The sequence below is a fragment of the Poromitra crassiceps genome (genome assembly GCF_964638095.1).
Source record: "Poromitra crassiceps genome assembly, chromosome: 16".
In the NCBI taxonomy this organism is placed as follows: Eukaryota; Metazoa; Chordata; class Actinopteri; order Beryciformes; family Melamphaidae; genus Poromitra; species Poromitra crassiceps.
The window spans coordinates 7,042,883-7,058,246 of record NC_139645.1 but is presented as its reverse complement, the minus strand read 5'-3'; the positions used below and the strand labels follow the sequence as shown (position 1 = coordinate 7,058,246).

At 42.6% G+C, this 15,364-nt stretch overlaps 1 protein-coding gene across 1 annotated transcript; it reads right to left on the bottom strand.

The window, feature by feature from the left end:
- Nucleotides 1–130: 130 nt before the first annotated feature.
- On the bottom strand, nucleotides 131–12,368 carry LOC310791404 (uncharacterized protein). The gene is made up of 13 exons (XM_083653100.1): nucleotides 12,211–12,368; nucleotides 8,036–8,241; nucleotides 7,597–7,734; nucleotides 6,167–6,308; nucleotides 4,711–5,770; nucleotides 4,466–4,616; nucleotides 3,856–3,999; nucleotides 3,127–3,185; nucleotides 2,654–2,844; nucleotides 2,121–2,521; nucleotides 1,483–1,582; nucleotides 955–1,147; nucleotides 131–833 (listed from the first exon to the last, which is right to left on the bottom strand). The coding sequence occupies exons 1-13, from the start codon at nucleotides 12,334–12,336 to the stop codon at nucleotides 700–702; spliced, it is 3,045 nt and encodes a 1,014-aa protein (XP_083509226.1). The 5' UTR covers nucleotides 12,337–12,368; the 3' UTR covers nucleotides 131–699.
- Nucleotides 12,369–15,364: the final 2,996 nt, after the last annotated feature.

The following is a 15,364-nucleotide window of genomic DNA, read 5'->3' as shown; positions in this document are numbered from 1 at the left end:
CCCCGCCCCCCAACTTCCACCTCCACGCCATTGTGCAGCGACACCTACAACAAGGCACCCAAATAGAGTGCGTGGCGTGCGTGTGTCATGGTGAAGAATTAAAGTGGAAAAAGGGAACATTTATGCATGAAAGTACACATATTTTTATTTATTCATTACAATTAATTCGTATAAGTCATTATGATGGCATTGGGCATATGCATGATTAATACTAGGTAAGATTATAAATTATGTCCATCTGGATATATGTTTTAAATCATACTTTACACATACTGTAACAGTAAAGGGAGTCGTAGAGCTACTTGGATCCCACAGTGTTAAACTCCTGTACCACTAAACCAAAATTGAAGTGGTGAAACACAACACAAGTCAAGTCAAGTTGTATAGCCCTAATTCACAAGTATGTCTCAGAGGACTTCACAGAAAATATGTCTAGCTAAATCTAGCTGACACAACAGTAGCAAATTACAGTAGTAATAATAACAAGATTGAACAATCATATGATAGAAAGAGGCAGAGATGGAATGTGGGGGAGGGGAGAGCAGATGTTGAGCATCTTTTTAGTGTAGCTTCCCAGTATCCCAGTAGGTTATTTCCTAGCATATAAGATCATAGCTGATATGAGATGGTCATGTGGTCATTGGAGGTGCAGGGGCAGTGTAGTAATGCAAAATGTATTCTCCTGCACACACAGCTGTCTTAAGTTTCAGTTGGTAAAGGTTGATATTTGATCCTTGGCGTCTTGGCTTTGTAAACGGCCGCTGCACAGATCATTCCAACGGCTGCTAGAACACATCCAGCGATAAACACCAGGTTCAGATTCAGGTTGGTCGCTGAAAGAAAGAGAAACACAGTTTCAATCGGGCCTTGTCAGAAGGTCTGTGAGCCCACCAAGCATTTCAAACATGTGCTGTTTTTGATTCACGACAGACCGGAGAAAAGGTTCGGCGTTACCTGTGCTCTCCTCCGAGGATCTTCTCAAGCGCAGGGGGCCCTGGGAAACAAAGTGGTTTGCAGTCTGGATGACGGTCGCTCTCTTGCCACGATGACGGCCAGGCGGAGAAGACGTGGAGTTGACGCATCCGCGGGAGCACCGGGTGTTGGGGTTGCCAGCTTCACACATGATCACCGAACAGCTGATGTACACCTGAACAAAACACGATCATCTGTCATTACATCAGCGGACAAACCCCCCGGTGGAACTGTAGTCCTCTTCTGCGCTTCATCAATCCAGCCAAACCTAGGTTACATCAGTATCACGTGGTGATACATATAGTTTGGAAATAAAAAAAACAACTATATATATATATATATATATATATATATATATATATATATATATATATATATATATATATATATATATATATACATATAATGCTATACATTTAAGCATGTAGGCCTATAGATAGAGTATGACAGGTATTTGGCACTAGCGCTTCGCAGTAACTGGCTCCTCTCCAGCGAAAGTTTGATCCTCACCTGGTCGTGCTGTCCGATGAACTTGAACGCCTCTATGCTGAACCGGAACTCTCGTTGGTGCCTCCTTGGATAGATCTGAACAGTCTGGTCCACTTGACACCTGGCAAAACACAGTATAGAAACAGTGTCATTGTAACTCTGACCATCCCTGATTGACTGATCAGCAGAGGTTTTGGTTTTCATTATTGTGTTACGGATACCAGTTGGTGCCCATTTTTGCCTTTATTTCCTACTTCCTTTCTCTTCTGATATGGAGCTTTGGTTTATAACAGCAGCTTATGCTCTTTTGGTCATGTTTACTCTTTATGTCAAACAGACAAAGATTGTATGCATCAAAGTCGGTCTCCATGAGCCAGGACAGACCCCCTGGCCTGGAGGTCACCTCTATCCAGACAATTATATCATTTTTAAACAGTTACGTTTCCGTATAAATCCCTGAGGAGCATAATGCCAGAAAAAATTCTGTTCATTTGTGAAGATCATCTTGCTAAACAATGTTCAAGTTTCATAAACTTTTGCTAACCACAGACCTTATTTCAGGCATTCAACCAAAATTCCATCCAAAAAAAATCATTGACCTCCAAAGGAGGGAACCAGGCAATGCTAACTGCTTCATTACCACTCAATGTTGCACTTACCCATTTTCAATGATGGGATACGTTGGCCAGTAGTTTGGGTTATCATAAGGTGTAGCTCTGCAGGACTCCACAAACAGCTCGGTGTCATTGACTGAAGACGAGGCTTCTATCTCCATGTAGATCTGGTCCCCTACGTCATACTCCAGAGGGTATGAATTGGGGTCCATCATTCCTCGGAAACGGCTGCTTTGGTAGAACTCAAAGCCGTAGGTGAAGGTACCGAAGCCTTTCTCCCACACGGTGACGTTCTTCCTGTGTGCGGTGAAGCCCAGGGTCACGTTGCCCCGCTTGGCGTACTGGCAGTAGAACTGCACCTCCAGCAGGTGCTTCCTGGTGATGAGGTCTCTGACATTGTCGACGGTGGTGATCTCATTCTTGAAGATGAGGTGTTCTTCATCTTCCTGCAGAGTCAAAAGTGATTCAGTCCTTGCACTGCTATAACTCATAGCATTTAGACAAATCGATGAGCACAGTCCTTCATGAAGCAAATACCACCAACCAACCAGCATCTAGACTAGGAGTGAGTTCCTTACCTCGATCTGAGTGCCGCAAGCATTGAGGGGGATGATGGCGATGATGTGAGTGCTGTTGGAGTGCCTCTGCAGGCTGCAGAGCGTGTTGCTGGGGTCATTAAGACGTAGATGATCCTCGTGAAGTCTGGGGAATGAGGATTTGTCCACCTCCACTCTCATAGAGGACTCACTGCAGATCACGTTGGCTATAACTGGAGGTACAGATTTGGTTGTTAATAATTTTCTCCCCAGATAACACAATACAGCATTTTTTTTGCAACTTAACCCATTGATACCTGATGCAGCATTTGTGTGTGTATCCCTTTAAGACCGCGAGCAAAAAGGGATACACACACACAAATAAGGGATATACACGCAAATGCTGCATCAGGTATCAATGGGTTAAAAGAGTCTACAGCACTAAAAATGGGTTTGGTGAAAATCCAACACATTTATAATTCTCTAGCAGTTTATGTTGGCATAACAAGACTCACCCTTCTCCTGCCCAACCTTCACCACAACACATCGCATCTCAGACTGATAGATGCGAGACCTGAAAACCATTGAAGATTAATTTAACACTTCCACTGAGGATAGTAATGCTTTTCAATTCAATTTCAATTGATTTTGCAATTATTAATATTATTATTACTGATGTGTATTCCACTGACAAAAGTCTATGTTTAAGGTAACCTATGTAAAAGGTTCACTTTAATCTTCTCAATAGTTCAAGAGATAGGGTGGAGGGATGAATATATGGTCTATTAATTTCCCATTTGGTTTGTTGTTGTCCCTTATACTCAGATTCATTTAGTTTTTTTTCTGTGCCGTGTCGTGAAAACGTTCCTTCTAGTGGAGCCTCTTTTATCCCTTATAAATGTATAGGTTCAACCAGAATGGGTGTGTGCAATTTTGATTGTATTTCTTATTCTCACAAGAGGCAGTTTAAATAGTAAATATTATTCAATTAGTCAGATTCAGTACAGGTGAGGAAATCAGCATCTGAACTTGGCATCTAATTAACTCTTAACAAATCTTTGTAAAAAGCACATTTTTGACTTACAGTTGAAATGCAGCAAATCAGTGTTGAATACTGCACATTGACAACTTCTGCATTGAGTCTGAGACAGCTGAGCAGCTTGATAGGTTGCTTACTGCAACTTATTATATTATATATATTATATTATTATTATATTATAACTGTCTTTTTTCCTCTTTCTCACCCAAGTATTGATACAGCGACAAAGCAAATGGGGAAATGATCTCCCAGGTCATCTTCAACAGGCGTCCATCTAATGACAAACTCATCATGCATGGTCCTGTGGTTGGTGATATTCAGAGGGCCGCTGACTATGACATTTTGCAGCCTGTATGACAACAAAACAAACAAGTCAGAAATGTCACAGTGATTTCTGAGGTTATATTGTACTTGTTGAAATGAACAATTTAATTATTTAATTATTTATTTATTTATTTTTGCTGCCACAAGGCCAATCTGGGAACCCAGAGTCTATTTCGGCATCTAAATAGACACCTAAATAGACTCTGGGACAGTCATACTTTTTTTTTTAGGCTTCCTGTACAGCGCGGATCTTCCGCCCGGGGACTTCCACTTCCGCACAGCGGTGCCTTTTAAAAACATACATTGTGTCGCTTTTATTTTGAAAGCGAAATGTCAAAATTATATTTTGTATTCACTACAACAGAGCGGCACTGCGCGGAGGCGGAAGTCCCGGGGCAGAAGATTCGCCCTGTACAGGAAGCCTAAAAAAAAGATACGGCTGTCCCAGAGTCGACAGTATTTACGTGCCACGAGGCTAACACTGGTCATGCCTGTTCAACGTTGCTCTTCGAGCTTTGGCCTTGACTCTGATCTCCAGTTCTCTGCTGACTTCAGCATGGAGGCGCTCGTCGTTTCTGGGTGTTGGCGGCAGGAACTTAGGCAAGTATTCTCCCTCAACGCAAGAGGGAACAGGTGGATCAACTAAAATTCAAAATAAAGATTGATTTAAATGCAGAAACGCAATATGTTATATATTCCATGCAAATGTATAGGAAGAGCATTTTGGCTGGCTTACCAACAACTGAGAATTGCAATGGAAGTTTACTGAGGGGGGGGGTGGAGGCATACAGGGGTGTTGTGGTGCTAGGCGTCTGTCTGGGAAGGGTGTATGTATGGGAATGTATGGGACTGGTGTATCTAGTTGGCCTGGAGGTGGTGGTAGTACTCGTCAGCCCCCAAGGAGCAGACGTGACGGTAGTTGCTGCGGTTGTGGTCGTGGGAGGCGTGCTGGTCCCCCACCACCGAGGAATGGTAGTGCGCTGATTCCACCACCAGGGGGACGGAGTTGTGTTCTGTTGGGTCCACCAGCTGGGAGTGGTGGACCCAACAGGTGGTGGTGTGGAGCGACTCGACCACCACCAACCCCCGCCGGGTGTTGTGGGAACTACGTTTGTAGTTGTTGGAGGTGGAGTACTGGTTCGATGCCACCACCACCAAGGAGGGCTTGCAGTCGTTGAAGGTGGAGCACGGGTTCGCTGCCACCAAGGAACGTTTGTAGTTGCTGGAGGCGGAGTACTGCTTTGCTGCCCCCAAGGAGCGCTTGTAGTTGCTGGAGGTGAAGTACTGGTTTGGTGCCACCACCACCATGGATTGTTTGTAGTCGGTGAAGGTGGAGCATTGGTTCGCTGCCACCAGGGAACGTTTGTAGTTGCTGGAGACAGAGTACTGGTTTGCTGCCCCCAAGGAGCGCTTGTAGTTGCTGGAGGTGAAGTACTGGTTTGATGCCACCACCACCATGGATTGTTTGTAGTCGGTGAAGGTGGAGCATTGGTTCGCTGCCACCAGGGAACGTTTGTAGTTGCTGGAGACAGAGTACTGCTTTGATGCCACCACCTCCGAGGAGGGTTCGTCGTTGGTTCTGGTGTGGAGGTCTGAGCCCACCACCAGGGGTAGGAGACAGTCGTGCCGTGCAGTGAGCGCTTCCCTCTCCTTCCCACGTACAGTGGAGACCTGTTGGATCGAGACCCGTCCGTGTAGGCCAGCGTGATGGGGCGACGCGGGAAGTCCTCCACGACCAGCTCAAATCCATAGATGCCAGTGTACGAGGTGGCGGAGTAGGACAATGTGCACGAGCCCTGACAATGTGAATATAGTGACGTTAGTTGAGGCAAAATTAGTTGCATAAGGCAGTGGTTCTCAAATGTTTTCACATGAGGGACTCCTGAACTGACAAAAATTAGACCACGGAGCACGGACCCCCATTTGATAGGATTTTGTCGCACAGTCCCCCATATGATAATAAGATGATGATAAGATGCGCTTAGATGTTTTATTACAGAAAGTGTATAAAACCCATGACCAAAATAGTTATTGTGTTACTTATGAATGGAATTATAGCTCAAATAAATGACCCCCCTTTTGGCTGGGGACCACCTGGAAACCCCTCAAGGACCCCTGGGGGTCCCCGGACCGGCGACCCCCATTTGAGAACCACTGGCATAAGGTATTGGGAAATAGATTTCTCAACCTACCTGATCTAAGTGAAAGCCTGCAGTTGATTGGCTGCACATGTTGCACTCTGTGCCTCTGGCTGTTCCATATCGACATCGAACTTGGTCATCATCAGGATCAAAAGACATCAGGTTGTATGACCGTGGGCAGTTTGCAGGAACTCTGAATGCATATGTTAATAACAAGAGTAACAGTTAGTGCCAGATGTCTGCAAAGGGTCCCCTGAAGCCCAGAACACACCGGGCCGACGTTCGGCCGTCGGCAATGTCATGGCCGTCGGTGAGTGTCTGTCGCTCTAGTCTGTGTTGTGTTTCCCGCATCGTTGTTGGGACTAGTCGGCCTTGTTGTCGGCTTTTTCGGAATCGGCCTCTTAAGTGAAAGCCTAATGCCGATTCAACATGTTGAATGAACATGTTCAACATGTTCATCTTCAACATGTTGAAGATGAACATGTTCAACATGTTCATCTTCAACATGTTGAACATGTTCATCTTCAACATGTTGAAGAACGCGCAGAATGTCTGTGCTAGTCGACCATCTCTGTAGTCTTTGCGATGTGTTCAAGTGCAACTCTTTGGCCCCGACACAGCGAGGCGACGCAACATTTGGCCTTTGTTGCCAGTTCCAGGCTTTACACAAAACAATAAAATCAGCAGATTGAAAAGCAAACAAGTGTAGTTAACGTCCCTATAAAGAAAAAGTTAATGGAGGATCCTATTCACAAGATTCATTTATTTTTATTTTTATATCTTTACAACCACAATCACCATGTTGTAGCATTGGAGTGTGTGTGTACGCGCGTGTTTTTGTTGTCTGTTTTTTGTTTTGTTTCTGTCTGAGTTTGTTCGTTCTGGTATAAAGGACCAGAAGGGGAAAAAATTTAAGAGAAGAGAAATTTGCACCAAATAATCATGTAGTGCATCATGTCTCTGGAGATTGACCTTATTTTTCTTCTCCCTTACTTTTTGGTTTATTCTTTCACCTTCTGTCACTGTCCAGACCAATGTTGTGTCTGAGCTGTCATGCTCTTGTTTTTGTTTGTTAAAATCAGAAAAACCAAATAAAAATATAATTAAAAAAAAAAAAGTTAATGTGTCGTGAGCTTGTCACACCACAGAAAACTGTGTTATTAACCATCCAGCCAAATGAATGATTAGAAATTTCAGCAAGTATATAAATTATGTTTCAAAATTGTGGAAAAAAATAAGCAGTAGTCTATTATCTGCCCTAAAACTCTGGGGGCGTGTCCGCTGAACTGTCCCCAAAAATAAATCTTCTAAAATTTTCTTTATAGCGACTTGGAGGTCAAGAGGTATCATAGATATGTTATGATGGAGGGGGCATGACATGGTAGAAAGACACCCCCCCCCACAAAGTATTTCCGGGCGAAATAATAATTTATTTGAATGGTGTGTCCACTGTGTCCATCCACTGTATGTAAGGGACTTACCGTAGGAAAGGTACAATGGCAACTTCTGGAGATCTGTTTGGCTCGCGAGTATCAGATCTGATTCCTAAATCCATTAGAGTCGAGAGTCTCCAAGATCCAATGTTATTGCTTGTGTGGATCCAACAACAGCTCGCTGCCCTGGTGTGTGGATGATACAACAATCTTGAGATACTGCATTTCTAAACACTGTTTACTTTTAGAATTGGCAGAATAACAATAAAATAAATGTGGTTGAAAATGTTGCGATCTACTGAAAGAGAGGATGGTGCTCAGCAAACTACAATTTTACTGTACTATCATTTTATTAAAACTGTAATATGTTGTTATTGTTGTTGCTATTATTATTATTAATGATCATAATAACAACAACAATCATCAACATCAAAAGGGTAGTAATAACAGCAATGATCATCGTGTGATTTGAGGGGAAATAGCGCACCTCATTTGAAAAGGTTTGTCACTTGGGACATGTCTTGTCGTGACTGTTTCAGTCTCACACCACAGCCCACCTCGTTCTCCATTGTTGACGATGTCAATTCTGCCGCTATGAGCTGGTCCGACCTGGTGTCCACAGTTACCGCTGTAACAATACCAGCTGAGCTGACTACAACCATTACGAAAGGTTACCCTGTTGCGAACATCCACCTGTGGAACAAGAGCTAGTTAGTGCAATTTTTGTTGAGTGGAGAGCACTGAGCACTACAAGAGAACTACAGTTATAGATATAAGGAGAACAGTCTGGGCATCCATATATATTGAAAACTCTCTCAAATGGAATGTCCATATCGACTACCTGTGTGGTAAACTGGGCCAGAGGCTTCACTTTCTTAGAAGGCTCAGACTGTACGGTGTTAGCACCAAGATCATGGAGACCTTTTATAATGCCGTGCTGGAAAGCCTCATTAGGTACGGTATGGCAGCATGGTATGGAACACTTCCCGTGCAGCTCAAAACGAGACTTGCAAAAATTGTAAATACAGCAATGAAAGTGATTGGGAAGAGAGACTTTGCACCTCTCCAAACAATCTACGAAAAAAAGGTCATCAGCCTAGCACTCAAAATCCTAGATGACCCATCTCACCTTTTATTTTGTGATTATGACCTGCTGCCCTCGGGCAGACGATACAGAGCGTATAGATGTAAGAGTAACCGCTTCAAGCTCTCTTTCCTACCCACTTCTGTGCTATTGTTGAACAAACAGGCGGCATTGCCCCTTCCCCAAAGAGGGTGTTCCCTATAAAACCAGGTCATATGCCGGTCGATGTCTTCTCACTTTTTTTTATATTTTTATTATTTTATTTTATTTTATTTATTTTACTTTTTCACTATTTTTACTATTTTTATTTTATTTTATTCTCTTAGCTTTTTATTTTATTCTCTTACTCTTCATTAAGAACCCTCTACAAACAGAGGCAAATCTTGCCTGTCCTAGTATTAGTAGAGCTGAAATTCTTTTAAAACAAAGCAGAACTCTCTACTAATCTGGATTGCCTGTCCTAGTATTGGTAGAGCTGAATTCTTTTTAAACAAAGCAGAACTCTCTATTGTACTGTCATATACTGAGTTCTGGTCTTACTTAGTTGAGTGCCCTATTGCTCTTGAGGTGAGGTTTGTACCTCCAAAAAGTGTATTTATTTTACCTTCAATACTTTTACTTTATCAAATGGGAAATTGCAATGAGGGTTGTGCAATAAACCCACAATGACTGTGCAATATGCTTAGAATGTCATTAGGATGAAATGTTGAACCAAATTGAACAAACCAGTGTTTGCTGTCTTTTATTTCTATATTACACGCTGGCAAAATTTCCCAGTGGAAAGTGCATGTTGGAAAGGGACCACATTGTATGCTCGATATGTTTTTTCCCTGTCTGTTGTATGTATTGTGTCTAAACCTCTATACATGCGATATGTGGCTGTTGTACGGCACTACTTGCCCAAGACAAATTTCCCCTCGGGGACAATAAAGTTCATCTCATCATCTCATCTCATCTCATCATCAGTCTGAGCTGTGACAGAAAAGAAGGGAGGAGGATGAAGATGCCTCAGACCCCCGACAGAGAGGAGTCGAGGAAAGGAATATCAATGTACAAATTAAAGATTTTGTCAAATTGGATCTTCAGCATTAGGTTAATTTTACATTTTCAAACTGTAATTGGTCATCATTAGCAGACTTATTAAATACTGGTTTGCTGAAGTAGCTAGTTTGTTATATAACGTAAAGTGTGCAAAAGTAAATTCAGTAGAGACGCAGATGTTAAACATCTGTCAACATCTGAAATGCACAATCACTTGCATTTCAAGCAGCCTACCCTGGTATCCACCCCAACCCCCCCACGGCCACATCAACAACACAGCATGTCCTGGCTATCCCTGCAAGTCACCCACCACCTATCTCAGCTGACCATTCAGAAATTGACAATGTACAACAAATAAGAAATTGCTAATTAACAAACAAATCAGAATCAGAAATCCAGTCCAATCCAGCCATATAGATAGGTTTCTGACCTAGTCTTGTTTTCGGAAGGATGGTATTCATCAACACAGCCTTGGTGAAATGCAAATGATCATATGAAATATGAAATAATATGTTTTTTTAATATGTAATAATAATAATATGTTACAGTACCGAAACAGCACTACTCAAAGTCACCAACGACCTCCTCCTCTCCTCTGATTCTGACTGTCTCACTGAAAAAAAAACCTGGATGACCAACAACTTCCTCAAACTCAACTGCAATAAATCAGAAATCATGATCTTTGGCCCAAAATCCCTCCTCCCCTCCTCCCAGAACCTCTCACTCTGCATTGATGGAGGACATACAGTCACCCCCTCCCCTCTGGTCAGAAATCTCGGCGTCATCTTGGATCCCACACTCTCCTTCAAGTCACACATCAACAACATCACCAAAACATCCTTCTTTCACCTCCGAAACATTGCACGACTCCGCCCCACTCTCTCCCCCTCAGCCGCCGAAATACTCATCCACGCCTTCATCACCTCCAGACTAGATTACTGCAACAGCATCCTCTATGGCCTCCCTTCCACTGTCCTCCGTAAACTGCAATATGTCCAAAACTCAGCTGCCCGATTACTCACCCACTCCCGCTCCAGAGAACACATCACACCCATCCTCCAACATCTCCACTGGCTCCCCATTCAACACCGCATCCACTTCAAAATCCTGCTCATCACCTACAAAGCCCTCAATAATCTGGCCCCCTCTTACCTAACAGCTCTCCTCCAGCGCCACTCCCCCACCCGCCGTCTCCGCTCTGCTGATGCCAACCTCCTAACCCCCATCACCAAAACCAAGCACCGCACCACGGGGGACAGAGCCTTTGCCATCGCTGCCCCAACCCTCTGGAACTCTCTGCCCCTCAATATCAGAAACTCGGACTCACTCACCTCCTTCAAAACCAAACTCAAATCCCACCTCTTCAAAACAGCCTACAATATCTGACTTCTACCTCTAACCACCATTCCATCTCTGCAATCTATTGACTTGTATTTGTTTTCGTTCTTGTTATTTAGTTTTGTTTATTGTATTACTTTTCTATGTATTGTAAAGCGTCTTTGAGTTCCCCAGAAAAGCGCTATATAAAACTTATGTATTATTATTATTATTATTATTAATATCACATTTCTATATTAGTTTCCATCTCTCCAAACCAAAGTTATAATAGTTTTGGATTTTTTCATTAGTTTTTATTTTTATTAGTTTTGACTTTTTGTTTTCAATTTCAGTTTAGTTTTCATTAGTTTTTAAGGTGGGTTTGATCGTTTAGTTTATTTTTTATTTTTTGAAAATGCTTAGTTTTAGTTTAGTTTTTATTAGTTTCAGTGTTAGTTTTAGTCTTTTTTTTGCCCCTTTCCTCTTTTTTTGTAATATGGGGTGTTTGTCAGGGGTGAGATTCAAAAGGGTCATAAAATATGATAGATCTAGGAAAATAAATTTCATCTCCACTCAAAATATAGGCTTATTATGTACGAAATACTGTAAACTGACAAAGACTAAAACTAAGGACATTTTCTCTTCAATTTTATTTTATTTTAGTTAGTTTTGTAAACACACAATACCGTTTCAGTTAGTTGTCGTTTTTTTGTAAAGCTTAGTTTTTGTTTTTATTTCAGTTTATTTCATGTTTTTTCAATTCTAGTTTTCGTTTTTTCGTTAGTTTTCGTTAACTATAATAACCTTGCTCCAAACAACATACACATTCATCTGAACAGTAAACTACAACTTCAGTTAACTGAAAAGACCTCAAGTTGACTCTCATTCTATATATTATATATCATTCTATATATTATATATATGTTAGTGTCTCCTCCTTTTATAAGAAGAACAAGCCTGGTACAAGCTTGCAAAGGCTTCGTTCCCACCTTGCACAGATTTGTACCTAAATTTGTGCTAAACAAATAAATAAAAAATAAAAAAATAAGAAACTGCTACAAAATGACAAGTTATAGTCACCATATTTACAAGCCTAGGCTGTCACTAAGTTCTTGTATTCATCACCAGGACACAAGTGCAAGTGAGAACAAACAATGCAAACTGTGGCTGCACTACATGGCTGATATCATAGGGTCTCTTGCAAAAGTCGCATCCCTCACCCTAAATGTTCCATCTGGGTTTCTTCCTTTGACAGTAAAAGCCACCGTGCCGCCATAGAAGTGCGATGCAGATGCCAGAGCGATCAGGAGCAGCGGGAGCAGGAACACCAGTGTGGAAGACGCCATGGTGGCTGAAACTCAACCATCTGTCCCAGCAGGGTGCCTCTGCCTCTCTCATCCGCACCTGCAGCATCTTTTATACACGCCTGACCTGACCTGCCAAACAACTCAGATTGGAGAATGGCCCGCTAAGTTCATTGGTATGCTTAAAAATCACAATGTTGACCCAAGCAACTTGTGATAAGAGGATCATTATTATCACAAGGTAAAACCCAAACAAAATAAGATTACTTTGGCAGAATACCGAACAAAGGAAGGTCCTGCCAATGTTATTTTCCCTCTTCTCTTCCTTGATTATGACCGGCTTTTCTACATTCTGTCTTTTATCGCAGTATGTTTCTTTTTGTGTTTTGTTTTTCCTTTTGTTCTTACCAGTAAGCCACGCCTCAGTGACACTCACGCAGATGCTATGAGCACATCAGATTTGAGCAGAACTTGACAGTAGCCGTCAAAGCCGTCAAATTTCTGGGAAAGTCTGTGCCAAGGGTTTATTCTTATCACATCAACTGGACTGGCAGGGTCATGACGGATGACGGAAAATACTTTCACCTTCGTTTCACCAGTCTAATTCAGAATACTTTCATGTTCATACTGACTAGTACGGTTTCTGGATGTGCAAAATGACAGCAGTAATACCCAGTAGAGGCTGCCATTTTTTCCGAGGTCCCGTGGATCACGTGATTGGGACAAGGTCAAAAAGGTCAACCGGAGGGGGAGCGGGAATGATGCCAACAATAGACCAGTTTTTGCATGTAGTTCTAATTTGAAGAAACACTATTTTCACTGGTTGCTGGTTGGTTGCATGCAGACACCTGACCGTGGCGCATGGCATGTGGAAAGAATTGAGCAAGACCAGGATTGGGACGGGACCAGTGGGCAAGCCCACCCCCTTCCCTCTGAGGATGCAGAAGTGAATTGAAAAGCTGTAGTTCCTCGAATGGCCACTAGGCGTCGGGGGCAGTAGGCATTCCCCCCATGTTAAAATGCCCGACTTTGTAACATGATTAAACATCTTTCCAGAGCACTGAGCACTACAAGAGAACTACAGTTATAGATATAACCCCGGTTCCCCCAGAGAAGGAGAACAGTCTGAGCTGTGACAGAAAAGAAGGGAGGAGGATGAAGATGCCTCAGACCCCCGACAGAGAGGAGTCGAGGAAAGGAATATCAATGTACAAATTAAGATTTTGTCAAATTGGATCTTCAGCATTAGGTTAATTTTACATTTTAAAACTGTAATTGGTCATCATTAGCAGACTTATTAAATACTGGTTTGCTGAAGTAGTTTGTTATATAACGTAAAGTGTGCAAAAGTAAATTCAGTAGAGACGCAGATGTTAAACATCTGTCAACATCTGAAATGCACAATCACTTGCATTTCAAGCAGCCTACCCTGGTATCCACCCCAACCCCCCCACGACCACATCAACAACACAGCATGTCCTGGCTATCCCTGCAAGTCACCCACCACCTATCTCAGCTGACCATTCAGAAATTGACAATGTACAACAAATAAGAAATAGCTAATTAACAAACAAATCAGAATCAGAAATCCAGTCCAATCCAGCCATATAGATAGGTTTCTGACCTAGTCTTGTTTTCGGAAGGATGGTATTCATCAACACAGCCTTGGTGAAATGCAAATGATCATATGAAATATGAAATATGAAATAATATGTTTTTTTAATATGTAATAATAATAATATGTTACAGTACCGGATCACGTGATTGGGACAAGGTCAAAAAGGTCAACCGGAGGGGGAGCGGGAATGATGCCAACAATAGACCAGTTTTTGCATGTAGTTCTAATTTGAAGAAACACTATTTTCACTGGTTGCTGGTTGGTTGCATGCAGACACCTGACCGTGGCGCATGGCGTGTGGAAAGAATTGAGCAAGACCAGGATTGGGACGGGACCAGTGGGCAAGCCCACCCCCTTCCCTCTGAGGATGCAGAAGTGAATTGAAAAGCTGTAGTTCCTCGAATGGCCACTAGGCGTCGGGGGCAGTAGGCATTCCCCCCATGTTAAAATGCCCGACTTTGTAACATGATTAAACATCTTTCCAGTTAGGGGCGAAATACGGTTTTGGTCTCTATATAGTTAATTTCACCTTTTCATAACAGCTGTAGGGGGGGGGGGGTCAATTTGTATATAACTCGCCCGTTTGGAGTAAAATAGATGATAGAAAAGGGGGTGATTGACAGATCGCCTGTCCAGTGATCGTGCAGCTTGCTGACCACGGACCAACAGCAGGTGGAGCTGCGGCTCTGGGAAACTCCCATCTCTGTTAGGGTTGCTGTGAGACGTGGATTTAGGTGCGGATACTTAATGTCCAAGACACACTGGGTAACTGAAGTCTCGATATAGGAACGCTGTGGCACTTGATAGCTGAGTCTGCAAGGTTCGGAGATGGGAACTGTTGCAGAAGGTTGCCGTGAGATTAGTCTATGAACCACTGCAGAGGACTTGCAGAACCGAACCTTTATAGGTCCCGGACATGACATCACCTTGTGTTATGACATCATCAGTGAGTGATCTATGACATCACAGGAATGATGACATCATCCTAACAATCTCACGTGAGGTGCGGAAGGAGTCAATCCATTCCCTCCCACTCTGCTGACGAAAAATCAAGATGGTGACACCCACCATTTGAGCTCTGCCAGGAAAACGAAATGTAATGGGATAGATACGTCCATATTATTTATGTCTATGGGCGGGACAGGATTTTTTTTTTTACTCTGGCCCGGGATTGACTCTGAGGCCTAAAAACATAAAATATCAGTGTAGTCCGGGGACCCCCAGGGGTCCTCGAGGGGGTTCCAGGTGGTCCCCAGCCAAAAGGGGGGTGATTTATTTTCGCTATAATTCCATTCATAAGTAACACAATGACTATTTTGGTCATGGTGGGTTAAATACACTTTCTGTAATAAAACATCTAAAAGCATCTTCTGGAGCACTCAATTCACTGGAAAGTGGTTTTAATAAGGTGCAGTCACTGCACCTTATTAAAACCACTTTCCAGTGAATTGA

Coding starts and splice junctions, on each gene's coding strand:
- LOC310791404 (XM_083653100.1), bottom strand. CDS start 12,336: ATGGCGTCTTCCACACTGGTGTTCCTGCTCCCGCTGCTCCTGATCGCT. Junction 3,186..3,855: donor GTCGCTGTATCAATACTTGG/GTGAGAAAGAGG, acceptor AATGGTTTTCAG/GTCTCGCATCTATCAGTCTG. Junction 834..954: donor ATCCTCGGAGGAGAGCACAG/GTAACGCCGAAC, acceptor TCTTTCTTTCAG/CGACCAACCTGAATCTGAAC.